The sequence below is a fragment of the Paramormyrops kingsleyae genome, chromosome 16, assembly GCF_048594095.1.
Source record: "Paramormyrops kingsleyae isolate MSU_618 chromosome 16, PKINGS_0.4, whole genome shotgun sequence".
Classification (NCBI taxonomy): Eukaryota; Metazoa; Chordata; class Actinopteri; order Osteoglossiformes; family Mormyridae; genus Paramormyrops; species Paramormyrops kingsleyae.
This window is the reverse complement of record NC_132812.1, coordinates 16,601,027-16,615,354: the sequence shown is the minus strand read 5'-3', so window position 1 is coordinate 16,615,354 and position 14,328 is coordinate 16,601,027. Positions and strand designations below refer to the sequence as shown.

The following is a 14,328-nucleotide window of genomic DNA, read 5'->3' as shown; positions in this document are numbered from 1 at the left end:
GTTCTCCTTCCAGTAGCAAAGATTACGATGAACATCATATTCAAGATGCAACTTCAATAAAGACCTAGTTTAGTTTGTCTCTCTCCTGCCACCCAACTGTGACGTTCAATTTTCCTCTAGGAGGACCTTGTGAAATCCTTACGTCTTCGTTGTAGGTCACAGAAAAAACCAAGAACTATGAACCGCAAAGTACTGATTATGAGTGTGAAATGTTCCAAAGGTATATAAATATAAAGAAGCCACCAAGGATTTCTGTTCAAAGTGCAGACAGAGACGTGTTCTGAAACGGCAACTCCTTCCAGTGGAACAATCTAATATAGGACAGGACAAGGACGAAGGACCTATGAACAACTGATCTGTGAGCTTGGAATACACATAGATTTCTTACAGTGCTACAAAAAATATCAGAAAGCTCAATAAAATATGTTCTCAAGCTTGTTTTGCTTATAGCATTGTTGGGAAAAAACCTCAGGAGTCATATTTCTGTTCATTTTAATTTGACGTAACATGTATTCCAGAGATTAATTTCCACAGAACAAAAGCAGGGAATATTTATCATTATCACCAGAGGCATTCTGAGACAGGTTGGCCTTTGGTATAATCCACAATGAAAGAGCTTTGTGTCACTGTGAATCGTATGTGGTGTTGGCCTCGGGGGTACAGGAGCTCCGGATCAAAGTGCGCTGCTTCTTCCACGGAGCGCTCAAAACCACAAACTCACAGTGTAACACCTGTCAGACAGAAGGGGGCGGCACACGGCAGGAAAAGGGTGAACTACAGCCAAACAGAAGCGATCCAACACAATTAAAGCATGTATAATGAAAAGAGAAATGAAAGAACTAATCAAAATACATGGCACAGGGCAGATAATGCACACAGGCAGAAGATGAACAATGTAACAGTATATAATACCTGGGTCTTAATGCATTATCACTGCTAGTATTCAATGTACCTGAACTATGGAAACATAAAATACCATGAAAACCAGCAGTCCCCAATTATTTTTACTAGAGGGTCAAATTCCATCAACAACAGTCATTGCCCTTGAAAAAATGGGGAATGGGGATTGATCACATGGTCTGGATTAAATAGTATTTTGAGGCCACTAGTTGGGGAGCTCTGATGTAATCATATAGCGACACCATATTACATGGTGTCTGAGTTGTGTTTATCAATCTCAGTAACACACACATGCTATAATGGTTTCATACTTTCTACATTCACATCTATATTTTGAACTTACCACAAACCAAATTCATTACTCAGGGCAGGTATGTACTGTCCGCATAAGTTATGTAAGACATGTTATATCCGCAGTATATTCTCAGGAATGTGAATGTAGTTTGATGAATTTGGAGGTAATATACTACCTTCTGATTCTTAAGTTAACAGTTTAACTGCAGAAGAGAAGAAGAAGGCGGGCCCATTGCTTTTTTCGTTTAAATAACACAGGGTACCTTGTTTTCAGGAGACATCTGTGTCTGACAGGAGTCCTTATTCTCCTCCAAAACCTTCTTGCACTGGGATTTTGTGATTTCCGTGGTTATGTGATACTGGCCCCCACCGATATTCTGAGAAATAATGTTTAGTATTAGTTTACATTTTCCTTGCTTACACAGCAAAGAATAAATGGAGCGATTAAATGTCAAACTATATGTCTGCTGATTTTAGAAGCTTAAATATTTTTAGTGTGCAGTCACAAAAAAAACAAAACGATTTATAACATGCTATACACAGTGAATTAGTTCTCTACACATTTTTGGGGAGTTTTCAGAGAGGACATGGTTGTTTGCTGTGACACAAATGGCCTGTGACACAAACCCTGCACAGAATGTTGTTACGGACATGAGCAAACAATGTCAGGGTCCTTTAGAGATATATCATTATCTCTTGTGAAGTTCTATTGCAAAACAAGTGGTTTTCCAGTAATTTGAGGCAATTATATTTGTATATATAATTTCCAAAATCAGGATGGATCTTATAATTTTCATGTAAATTATAGATGGAAATATAAATATATAGTAGCAGAGTACTTATTATTATGCTGATTGTGCATGAAGATTATTAAAATCTGACTCACGGCCCTCTTCACGGAGTGGATCTTAGTGACGGTGTAGAGGTGCAGCTCTTTGCTGAAGAAGTTGAAGCTATGCAGGGCGAAGCTGAGGCAGGCCTGCACCTCTGGGTCATCCTGAGAGACGTTCTCCAGAGGTGCTGAACGAGCCACAGAAGTGAAGGAGAGAAGGCCACAGAGAATCGCCAGAGCCCAGACCATATCTACTTAGGCAAGTATCCTGAGAGAATGCTGTGGACAGGCAGGCAGGGCAATTTTATCTATACACACACACACACACACACACACACACACACACTGTAAACAAACACAAATATACAGTGAAGACTTATGAACTTTGGCACTCCAAGGACGTATAGGACTATTAAATATTTGCTTTCCCAGACTCCAGCAGAGGGAAAATGGTGCAAGTGTAAAAAATAAAGCAGAACTCCAGTCATTGTCATTATTATTATAATTATTATACAAATATTTACCAATGGGTTTCAAAAATGGCTTCAATATAAAGCCTAATACAATCTAAAATGTATGTTTCAAAACACGTCAGCTGCAAAATCATTGTGGTTCTTGGAAAAGTTAAGAGTTCTTCTCATTGCAGGGCTTGGCATTTTACCTAGTGAGACGAATTATTTTAGTGCAATTTCAGTATTTACATTACCTGTGTTCGGAAAGTCAATATCAGATTCCATCCTGCGGGTGGTGCTCTCAGTCTGGATTCTGAGGTTCTGAGTCAGGTCCAGTACAAACCGGAATAATCCACCTAGGGAGAGAAAACAGGCTGAAAGTCCTTCTCATTTTTAAACTTGAAGTGTTAGATTATACCTGGAGGGATTTAGTCCTGACTTTGCGGAGTCGCTGCATTTGTTACGCTTTATCTCTAGGGCTTGATTAACAGGCTACTTGACTGTGATTTCTTAAAACATTTTCAAAAGATCTTGCAGGTGTAAATGCATGATGAAAAGGAATTAAAATACAGAAAGCGTGAATTGTTTTTTGATGTTGGTTATTTGCGGGTGACATGGCAGCATAACAGGTAGCACTGTTGCCTCACTTGTCCATACTTGGGACTTTAAATCCTGCCCTTGTGTGCGTGCTTGTGCTCAGTATGTGTCACAGGGTTTCCCTGGGTGCCATGACATGCAGTTTGGCTAACTGGCGTTTCTAAATTGCGCAGAGTGCATATGAATCAGCATCTTTTACCCCTGTCTGGAGGCTTATGCGGTCTCTGGGAGGTTTTTAGGCCATTGTTGTGATCCTGGACTGGATAAACAGTTGGGAAATGGGTAGAGGGTGTTTATTTGCACTGTTACAGCTGAGTCATCAGAAAGAAAGAGAGAGAGATAGAGAGAGAGAGAGAGAGATAGCTCAATAATTCTACTTAACAGTAATTAAGTAAATCTTTGGTTTAGAGAGTAAAACTAGACAAATCTAGCAAGTATCCATCTATCTTGTACTAAATTATCCAGTACATAGTTGTGGGGGGGGGGGGGGGGGGGGTCACTGACATCAGCCATACCTGCATGCAAGTGGAATTATACCTCTTGTACAGCATTGGTCTTGGTTTAAAGAAAAACCTGCCTAAGACCAGGATTAAGAAGCACTCTGCCATTCTAAGGACCATTCTGCTTTGAACATGGCAGAATATGTACGTAGCCTCTCTATTAATCTGGAAACAAGACCCCAAAATTCCTCGAGCATACCGTATATTACGCAGTGTTAGAATTTTACAAAATCCACCACTTATATGGAAGGTTTTTTTGTAACAGAAATGCAGAAGGAGATTAGCTATGCTAAAATCAGAGCTGTGCATGCAGTCACTCCCAGGAAAAGCCCCGTGGGTCGTATTTGTTTTTGATTTATTAGCTGGCCCAAGCCTGTGTCGGAATGTGGGGTTGCTAAGACACTGCTGGGATTTTGAAAAAAATCCTCCTGTGTGTGTGGAATAACTGGGGAATAACCCAGTACCAATTAGCATACTGGGGCTCGTGCAACACAGGACAGCGTGACAAATCTTTGAATAAAGTGTGAATGTAATACGCTTAACTTCAAAAGAAAATCTTTAATAATATTTACAATTTAAGGTAGGCTTACTTAAATTGCAAGATCGATATAATTAAAAAATGCTATTCAAAACGTATTTTAAGTATAATTTGCTAATCCACGTTTAAATGGCATGTTTCCGTTTTTTGATCTTAGATAAAATGGAAATTTGCAAAACAGAACGATATGGATATATGCTGCTGATAGGTACGGAAATTCCATTAAAACAGTTTTTAGAATTATGAGTATCTGGCAATCTTACACTTGTGTCTCATCCAGGCTGTACCTCAGTCCTATGCCCTGTGTCAACTGGCAAAGACTATAGGATTCACTGTGAAGGCTGCCATAATAAAGATGGATTGATGGATGGATGGATGATAATCTCACTTTCTCGCATAGTTAACGTACATTTCAACAACATTAGTTACACCTTGGCATAAAAAATGCGTATATACTCGCTGCTATTTGCTTTTTAACACGTCAATTTCATTAATCTGAAACGCGATTGGATAAACTCCATGTCACTATTTTGAGGCCACAGTTGTCAAATTCTATTGGTTGATACAACTGTCAATCATCTTAACGCAACGGGACTGATATATTACTCCTTTAGCAACTGATGTGCGATCAGTTTGACCTGTAAGCTTATAATAGTGACGGCACTGTTTGATTGTGTGTAGACTGATCTTAGATCAGATAAGAGGCTCGAAGCGAAACAGCGCTAACATGGCTCTCGGAAGGCGTGACTTAAGGGGGGTTCGTACGGCGGTTGCGTAGCAGTAAGAAGGTTCAATGAGAAAAACGGATCCATCCGAGAAAGGGACGGGATCGCACGGACGGCTGCTCGACTTTCCTCCAGCGCTCGGCTTTTGCTAAGACAACGGGCAGGATCATTCACTGCGGCCGGCTGACGATGAGGTAGGATCGCGGAGACGTTTTGGCGAACCGAGGCGGCCGATGCTTAGCAGCCGATCTCCGCAGGAGCGCTTTTTAAAGCCTTACCAGGAGTAACTGGCAGGATTAGTGCCCGGCTAAGGGAACCAGGGTTATCCTAGGAGAATAAGCGTCGCTTCATTAAACCTGATTTAGCACGCTGGGATGGTAACAGGCAGCACCATTTGGCTGGTGGCTGCAGGAGTATTTGTCTTATATTTAACATGTATAGTATATTGGCCGGCGTGGGTGCATTCAAAGTTAACGGGAGCGGACTCTCTGGCTGTGCTTTGCGGAGTCTTACGCCCTTGACATGCCGCTGTTCGCTGTCGGTTCAGCTAGAAATGTCGTGATTTGTGCAGGAGGAAGAGGAGAAGGAGGAGAAGAAATTGTGCAATGCCATGCAATCTCCGATCGGGGTCTGTCCGGACGGAACTGCACTCGCAGATGTCACTGGTGTCAGTTATTATTACGCAAATAGCCACCGTTTTAATTGCAGGCATTGCCAACTCCTTCGCCCTACATATGTCTCTGCTCGGTCTTACCTTGTGATTTCATCTTGGGAACCGCTTTTCTGAAGGACGGCCGTGATTTCTACGATGCCATATACGGGAGGGGGGTGGAGGGGGGGAGACCGCTATCTCGGTCCCTCTCTCGATTAAATTGCATGATCCCCCTTTGTTTCTACAGATGAAAGCAAGCATCTTGTAGTCTGTGCCTGGGCTTTAAAACGTGATCGTCGCTGCTGCCGGCTGCAGGCCGGAACCCCCATAATGTCACGGCCCGCGTGTCCCGTCCTTTCCCTGTCGCACAATGTCAGCATCCGTGACAGGCAGATTACCTTACTTATGCACCATTAATTCGTGCCCTTTGTTCTTTCACCCTCCTTTAAAATACCTCGCAGTATTGTATAGTTTGTTATGGTTAATAGATTTTTTTTTTCCCCAGGACGGATTAAGCTGCGCCCCCTCCTGATGTAAATATATCGCTTATTGTTCAGTAGTTAGTGTTAAATCGATAATACGTGGTTCTGGATGTTCCTTTGACGGCTTTTATTTTAAGTTTGCAGTTACAGGCGAATGAGGGCTGTAACCGCTCCGGGGGTAGCAATCAATCAGGGCTTGGACAAGGTCCCATCTGAAAGGTTTCATTCTGGGGGTAAAGGGATGAGGGTTGCACAGTTCATCCTATTTTAAGCATTTTTTTCTCTATTTTTTTTTAAGCACAATTAGTCGTCGGCTCACACACTTCCTTCAGCAGTTTCTGGTCCTGCTCATGTCGATCTCTGCAGATTAATTTGAAGGTGCTTCTCTCCAGATGGGAATTGTTCCTCTAATTACAGATGTACTCTAATGGCAGCTAGAGGTTATTCCCTATGTGTGTTGACATGGCGTGCGGTTGCACATTTGCAAACGTGTCAGCGGAGTAGTACTGAAGTTTTGGGGGAGCCGTTTCTAATGTAGAGTCAGCTTGGGGGCGACTCGGGACGTCCAGTCTATCCTGCAGTCCTAGGCGGTCTTGGGCTGCATGTGATTCTTGGTACATATAGCTCTTTTACTTTCTGCATTTCAAAGTTAAAAATCAGACGATATGCACTATTCATTTTTTCACTGTTCATACCGTTTGTGTAATGTCATATGGAAATGGTAAGCATATAATATGATGGTTTTGGTGCGTACATCGTTTTGTAGATGTTGCTCGTTTTGGACTTGTGGATGCGTGACTTTTCGGTCTGTCCCGTTAAGCAATGTGGATGTGGTAAGTTTGTGAGGAAACCCATTTCCTATGAAGGCCCTGCAGCGCTTTAAGAGCTGTGCCCTGTGTCTCAGCCCTGTCATGTCTTCATCGTGACTCAGAATGCTGCAGGGGAGGACTTCCTTCAGAGTCGTCCCGTCCTGATATCGGCCGGCCCAGTCTTGCGTAACATCCGGACTCCAGCGAGAAGCTGAGGACTTGGTGATGGTGAGCGGTTGACAGAAGGACCATGAAGAGGGAGAGGGAGTCGCCGGAGCGGCGGAGAGCGGGGTCCATTCCTCAATGTCACTGCCATATTTAAATACAGCAGGTTAACGTAGGGAAGTAGCTCGCCCAGAAGTGCCGCCGGTTCCACATCCGTAGCGGTCGTGATGCGTCGCCTCTCTGAGGGCGGAGTGGTCCTTGCCGTGAGTGGCAGGGTCGTGGACTTGTGTCGATGGGTAACCAGCGAGGGTCTGCCAAACGATGTGGCCTTCCGTTCCCGTCGTCCGGAGCTGTCTTTGTTTGCCTCGTTTGGGCCTCTGTAATTACTGACTCGCAGTGATTCAGGGCAATTTCTGCCATTGTCCTGTCGACACTGTAATTGTTGTTGTTTTATTTATTTCCCCTGTCTCAGGCAGTCGAGAGAGAATAGGGTTGTCTGTGTGTCTGTTTTTTATGTGCCCTGTTAAATCAGAATCCGCTGCGAGTCAGCGTGTGTGTGTGTGTGTGTATTTGAGCCTACATGACTGTCAGTTTACCCCAGTGTTGGGCAAGGAAATAGCATTCTATGTCTTCACTTGTCACTGCCCCAGAGAATATGTGTTGTACATTTCTATGTTCAGATTTTGTCTTAAAGACGTTACCGACTCATCTGACATCAGCAGAATATCCCTGGTCTGTTTTACTTTAGTGGCTTTGGGGCGTGTTGCATCAAACCAGAATCATGCTTGGAAATGCTGCGTTGTGACTCGGGGCAATTAAAACCTGGGGTGCGGAGGCAGCTTTCTGTAAGCACCTTTTATAAATCGTCACATGAAAGGGCCAATCTGAGAAGACCTGGTGGGATTACAGCCACCAGAGATGAACATTCACATCCCACCACTAAACGTGCCGCTTGCCTGTTTTTAACGGAGAGTGGAAAATCGCACGCATGGGCGCGCAGCAGGGGCGTGACATGGAGGGTAAGTAATTATGAGATGGCCCTAATTCCTCGGGGGGCTTTTGTCCCCCACCCGGTGTCTCACTGAAGAAGCGTGATGCTCAGGGTTTCTGTCCCCTAATAGGCTTTATCCAGACAGATGACTGTCAGGCTTTCTCTCTGTCAATCTGCACCAGCCATCATGTGCTGTGAGCACAGAGTGCTTACTTCAGCATCTGTGCACGCGTTAAATACTGCTTCCTGGCCTAAGTTTGGCCCATAGTGCACAGCCTGATCTTGTAGAGCTTTTACTTTCTGTTCATGTATTGGTTTCATTTGTGCCATGTGACTTTGGGGATTTGGAAGCTACTGGAGGATCTGAACAGGGGATGATTCGCTTGTGGTCTTTGACTCCGCCCCCCCCCTTCTCCCATCATTCTCAGCACAGTGATTCTTCCCCCCCCCCCCCACCTTTTTTGAAGGTTATGAAAGGTTGGTGAGGCTCTGTGGGGGAGGGGGCCCTGGGGCGGTGGTGCTGTGATGCAGAGGACCATAGCTGCCCCCAACGCCTCCGTGTACCAATGCCAGGGGGGGCACTAATTAAATCGCACTGGATTATTTATTCACGGATGGTTACGGGCCGTTATTAATGGCCGCCTTCCCCCTTAGTGACAGACGGCCCTTCTGGTCGCGCAGGCGGATGAGGGCCCTCCATCCGCTAATATACCGTCCCCGATGAGCGAGGCCAAACGTGGCATTTGCGTGACCTGCAGTTGATGCTCGCAGGCCAGTTTGTGCTGGTCCTTGTGAGGCGTCACGCGAGGGCAATGATCCCATCGTTCCTTAAAACCCCTGCCCCCCCCAAAAAAAAAACGTAAGCAAAATAAAACATTCACACGTTAGCGTGATCATAAACATCCGATGGGCCGGGTCTACCTGCTCGCTGTGGAAGTTGCGCTGAGGGACACATGATCGTCCCATTCTTCTGCCGTCTGTCTTTCACATCCTGCTTCTCTGCTCTAGACATCAGCGGGTGGGCTCACCACGGGCTCACCACGGGCTCACCACGAGCTCACCACGGGCCGCGTCACCCTGCCAGGTGGCTGCACCAGGCTCCGCTTTCTCACACTGTGTCCAGTCCGACAGCCGGTGTTTTGGTGCTGATGCGGCGTATTGCTGGAACACCGAATCTTTCAGTGTGCGGCCGAACACTCGGATACGCCACCTTCTTCACAGGCCTCTGTGATTAAAAGGGGGAGGGAGGAAGCCCCCCATTGTCTGCATTGGTTTGTTCCACCTGTCTCTTGCTCTCCCTTGCTTGTATACATTGGCTTGCTACGTTTTCTTGGCCAATAGTAACTCGGGACCAAAAGCAGCTAGTTGTTCTTTCTGGGCCATGACAAAATGTGGCTCTGTTCACCAGGCTGTCCCACTCGCTGTTTTACATGCTTTGTAACTTAACTCCGAAAGTCTTCGGTTGTTTGTGAAAAGGCCTGATTTACCACCCTCCCCCCATTCTACCCACTGCATGCTATTTCCATTTCTGTGGGCCCTCTGTAGAAGGTACATTAAGAGTATTGAACCTAGGTTGGTGTGTGTGTGGATTATGTCTATATTACAGGACCAAATGTCCCCCACAATGTGATAAAAACCTGTTATTTTAACATTGTGGGGACCATTTTTCAATTAAAAATGCCAAAAATCTTCTATTCTGTTCGGTGACTTATGGTTAAGGTTAGGGCTGGGTAGTGGTTAAGGTGTCATAGTTGGGGTTAGGGTTATGCCCAGAGAAATGGAGGTGTGTGTGTGTGTGCGTGTTTGTGTGCGTGTGTGTGCGTGTATGTGTGTGTGCGTGTATGTGTGTGTGTGTGTGTGTGTGTGTATGTGTGTGCGAGCGGGTTTACCTCCTTATGGGGACATAATGTCCCCATAACGTGATAAATATCAGTTTTTTTTTCCCTTATGGGGACCGGTTTCCTGGTCCCCATAAGGGAAAACTCTCTATTTTATAAGAATCGGTGACTGCTATGAAAAAACTAAAAATGCAAAAACTCTTGTATTTTGTTAGGTTACTTATGGTTATGGTTAGGGCAGGGTAGGGGTTAAGGTTGTCATAGTTAGCGTTAGCATTTTTCCCATTGAAATGAATGAGCGGTCCCAATAAGGATATGTTTACCCTACATGTGTGTGTGCGTGTGTGTGTGTGTGTGCATGCAGGTGCCCTCCTTGGCTGAGTACTAGTCTGTTTCTGCTGTGTGGCATCTTGTCAAGGAGGTTAAAGCAGCTTGTTTCAGTACCTGTCCATGCTTAAATGTTTTCTTCATTCCCTGGCTCATTACTTATGTTCGAACACCTTTATAGTATCTTCACCAGGTATCCCATGTTCCTTTGGACCGTTTTCTCATGTGAAGTTAGGCTCTGTGTTATACTGTCCTATTAGGTACACGCATTTGTACTGAAAATCTTCGATACAGGTCTTTCGGTTCGGTATGCATTTGTACCGAACGAATGCAGCAAATGCGGAACCTTTGTGTGTTTCTCCCGAACAACATTCGGAAAGGGGCGGATGAAGCCACTCCACTACGCATGCGTGTGTGCGTCCTAATGTGAAGCTGGAAGTTCTTAATGTAAATACAAGTACAGCATGGGTAGTTTTTATATGTTACACCATAATGGATATTTATTTTGTCACGCTTTGCATTTTTTGTGACAATATTTATGCTGCACAGTTCGAATATGAAGCTGAAAGCTGCCAATGTGAATACATTACAGATCAGGTACGGTTAAGTTTCTAAATGTGCACCTTACTGGATTTTATTTTTTCTTACTTGACAGAATATTTATTTTGATTTACTTTTAAGTAAATTTTAGTTTTTTATTAGTTGGTTGCAGTAGTATTGACAGAGACTTTTTACTTAAGAAAGACAGTCATACTTTGATCAGTAAACCACTATTTAATAACAAAAAAAAAGCAATTTATGTTTTGTTTCTTTTGCCCTCGTTGTACCAAAAATGTACTAAACCGTGACTTCAGAACCGAGGCGCGTACAGAACCCTGATTTTTGTTATAGATGGGCGATCCACATTTTTTCAGTTCCGATCTGATTCCGATACACAACTGCCTATACCGATACAGATTCCGATACAAGAGCTCTTTTTATTTTGTTATACTTTATATATTAATTTTTTTAAGCTAGTAGATACACATGGAAAAAATGTATTACAAAAAATATTTAATTAGGCTACTACAAACATACATAACGTACTGTTACACCTCGTTTGTTTTAAGCGTTTTTGAGGCATTTGCAGTTCAATATGAATATCTTCAAAGCAAGTATACACAAGTGACGAATGCTTAAAATTTTAACACAGTTTTTCTCCCATTGGTGTCAACGCAGTTACACTTTTGTTGCGATGGCAGCCCTTCTTGTATCACAAGCTGCAGCGAGTTCGCAAAACAGTCCAATTAAGTTAGCGACTCCCAAATCATCCATTGCTTCGTTTTGTCTCGCAGTTGTGTGCTCTTTGTTAAATAGGATTGTCCATTAGATGCTATTCCCACCTTAAAACTTCATTTTACATAGATTGCAAATCGCTGTGCTACTGGTTTCTGTTAAAAGCGTAAAATACTCCCAGATCGTCACGTCTTATCTTACACTCCTCGTACTGTGAAGGGTATGCGCATGACGTCACAGCAGGCGGAAGTCACTGTACTGACACCCACTGAGTAGCAAAAAGGACTGAGGGGCAGCGATAGCGTTCGATTTGAATGCCGCAAAAAACACATGTAAAATGGGAAAGAGCAGTCGTGCGATTGATTGCCAAAAACTAAGTAAGTATAGGACGTGGAACGGTCACACATGGCCGATATCCGATCCGTCAAATAGGTCTGGATTGGCACCGATACTGATCCGAATATCGGTATCGGTGCATCTCTAATTTTTGTGTACCGTTACACCCCCATTGTTTGCGATTGCTCCTGGGGTCCACTGGAGGGTGACCCTCCGGTTAGGGGGACAGTCACAACCAGCTGAGGTCCCGTCATTCAGGTGTCTAGAGGCTAGAGACCCACATCAGGGGGCCTGCAGCGGGGGCTGGGGGGCGGGGGGGCTTGCCTGTTTTTTTTTCATCACGGAGAGCACTTGAACAATGGAGACGATAAGGTCTGTGTGTAATGTGACACTTCAGTGTCCTGTCATTTTGGGGGAGCACCAGGACTGTCTTACTGCCCATGAGGACAGACAGAACAGTGTTTTCCTTTGGTTCTAAAGGGTGGTATCTTTGATGTCCGCACAGCTGTGCCAGCAGCAATCAAAGGCTGCTCGAGTTATATTTGCATTCAGTGTTTTTTTAGTAGACACTTTCATCCAAAGCGGCTTTGCCTATATCTTTGAGAAAGCAGCGTCATACAGTCCCTGGGGGATTGGTGGATTAATGGCCTTGTGCAAGGGCCCAGTGGTTAAATCATTCTGCTGACCTTGGGATTTGAACCTGCGACCTTCTGATCACACAAACTGCCCCTTTTTAGTGTCATTATACTGGACAGTATAATATACTTCAGAATGTTCTCTCACAGCTCTGCAGATAACTAAGGAACCTTATCATTGGCCAGTTTTCTTCTTGTTAATATAAACCCCCCCCCATCCAGAAGGCTGTCAAGATAATTTTTATGTTCGAGCTCCATGTGATTAGGCTGTAGGGACAGGCATGCGTGGTTGGTTAAATCGCTAAACCCACACTGGCCTTTTTGTTGGCCGGTCTGCTTCATAAGCCAAACAAAGCGAGAATTGGTGCATAAAATGTCAGGACGGAGCCATCTGCTGTTGTTTCATCTTCCCTCGCCTACGCTAACCTTAAAACGGCAGGACCTCAGGGTGATTCTGGCAACGGGTTTGATGGCAATGGGGCAAGATGTGATGTGAGCTGAAAAAAAAGCGTCGCCGACAGCTTTTAAGGTTTGGAAGAGAGGTAATGATGCTTTCTGTCCGAGTTCCTGGGGGAAAGAAACGGACAGGCCTCCAAGTGCGAGATTCAGCCTCTGAACGTTACCCCAGTGCCTGTGTGCAGGGTGATGGTCTTATCAGTCTTATGGATATATTTCCTGCATCCTTTGGTTGGCTGAAATCCTTCTCCAGTGGTTCTGATAGTTAATAACAAATTATTGGATTTACACTGCTGCCGTTCCTCTTAAAATTTTCCTGGAAAGTCCGAGTTTCATCCTCACCCTCTCCTCCACTCTGGGATCGCACTGTGGTAATTACAGGTTTGTTTTGATATCGTTACCTGTCTGAATGCTTATAGTAGCCGAATTGGGGCCTGTAGCTTTAAATGTTGCATTGAATTGCACCCCTTGCCCAAGTAGAGTTGGCTGTGAGAACCTCATGAGTGCAGATGTAGAGGCGTGGGTGCGTACCCCCCCCCCCAGACATGATCAAGTAAACAGGCTGGGATAGAAATATGAATTCTGTTATTCTCTGAATAAGGGCCATAAGCATCAGAGGAAAAAGGATTCTGAGCTGGGGGGAGGAGTGCCTGACAGCCCCCCCCCCCCCCCCCCCCCCAATGAGTCATTCTGAATATATTAGAATTTATTCATTTGTGTGTGAATGTATCCACACCATTGACATTTTGCAGAACTTCTGTGCTGCAGAAGGGGCTGTTTTTGTTATGGATTTTGGTCAAATTTGGAAATTCTGGAAATGCAAGTGTTTGTGTGTTTGGCTACTTCAGAACTGGAATGGAATAAAGCAGAATAAAAGTCTTTTCTGACATTTCTGCTCGGAGGAATGATGGCTATTTTTGTCCGTATTCAGTCTGAGTGTACGGAGAGTTCCGGATTTTGCCAGAATCCCGCGAAGAGTGATGGCCTTCCAGCCGTGGTAATCTCTCCAGCTGTGCCGTCTGCCACCCCGCGTAGGGGAGGTGTCCTGGGGGAGGTTCTGGCTTCCCTGTCACCCTCTTGTCTCTGCCGCTTTTCGGATGGGGCGCCGGAAAGCCTTCGCCTCCATGTTTCTGTCCAGCGGACTGTAAACTGCCCGTTCCTCCTGGCTATTGTCACACCGAGTAAATTTATCCTCACAGGAGAACCTCAGGCTTCTCTCTCACCCTGCTCTCTCTCTCTCTCTCTTTCTCTCTCTCACTCTCCCTTTCTGGTCTTTTCAGTTGCAGGATTTGCCCTCGTCTCCATGTCAGAAGCACCTCTGTGGTGTTTCAGAGCCTCCCAGTGGGATGGGTGGGAGGGGAGGGGAGGGCGGCATTAAAGAGGGGGATGGGGGGAGCTTCCCCAATCTATGAAACCTTGCGGTGGAGCAGCCAGGGGGGGCATGAAATCTCAAGCCAAACAGTCAATTTCATCTTTAAGATTACTGAATGCAGATAGTGATGGGAAATGGAGTGAAGCCTCTCT

General features: G+C 44.8%; 2 protein-coding genes across 7 annotated transcripts in view; one reads left to right on the top strand and one right to left on the bottom strand.

Moving 5' to 3' along the window:
• Positions 1-475: 475 nt before the first annotated feature.
• LOC111852674 (cystatin-like) lies at positions 476-4,507 on the bottom strand. Of its 2 annotated transcripts, XM_023828843.2 has the most exons (6): positions 4,377-4,447; positions 3,275-3,334; positions 2,733-2,834; positions 2,081-2,214; positions 1,458-1,571; positions 476-731 (listed from the first exon to the last, which is right to left on the bottom strand). In XM_023828843.2, the coding sequence occupies exons 1-6, from the start codon at positions 4,387-4,389 to the stop codon at positions 624-626; spliced, it is 531 nt and encodes a 176-aa protein (XP_023684611.1). In that variant the 5' UTR covers positions 4,390-4,447; the 3' UTR covers positions 476-623. The 2 variants fall into 2 exon arrangements, with proteins under 2 accessions (XP_023684611.1, XP_023684612.1); XM_023828844.2 differs by lacking the exon at positions 3,275-3,334 and having other exon boundaries at positions 4,377-4,507.
• A 341-nt stretch (positions 4,508-4,848) lies between these two features.
• LOC111852675 (intersectin-1-like) overlaps positions 4,849-14,328 on the top strand; it is a 47,914-nt gene continuing 38,434 nt past the window's right edge. For 4 of the 5 annotated variants that reach the window (XM_072700666.1, XM_072700665.1, XM_072700663.1 and 1 more), the window contains exon 1: positions 4,849-5,032. The gene's annotated coding sequence lies outside the window, so the exon portion shown is untranslated. The remainder of the gene's footprint in view (positions 5,033-14,328) is intronic. The other variant, XM_072700664.1, reaches the window with a different exon arrangement.

Coding starts and splice junctions, on each gene's coding strand:
- LOC111852674 (XM_023828843.2), bottom strand. Junction 2,835..3,274: donor GCATAAGCCTCCAGACAGGG/GTAAAAGATGCT, acceptor TTCTCTCCCTAG/GTGGATTATTCCGGTTTGTA. Junction 2,215..2,732: donor TATTGACTTTCCGAACACAG/GTAATGTAAATA, acceptor TGGCTCGTTCAG/CACCTCTGGAGAACGTCTCT.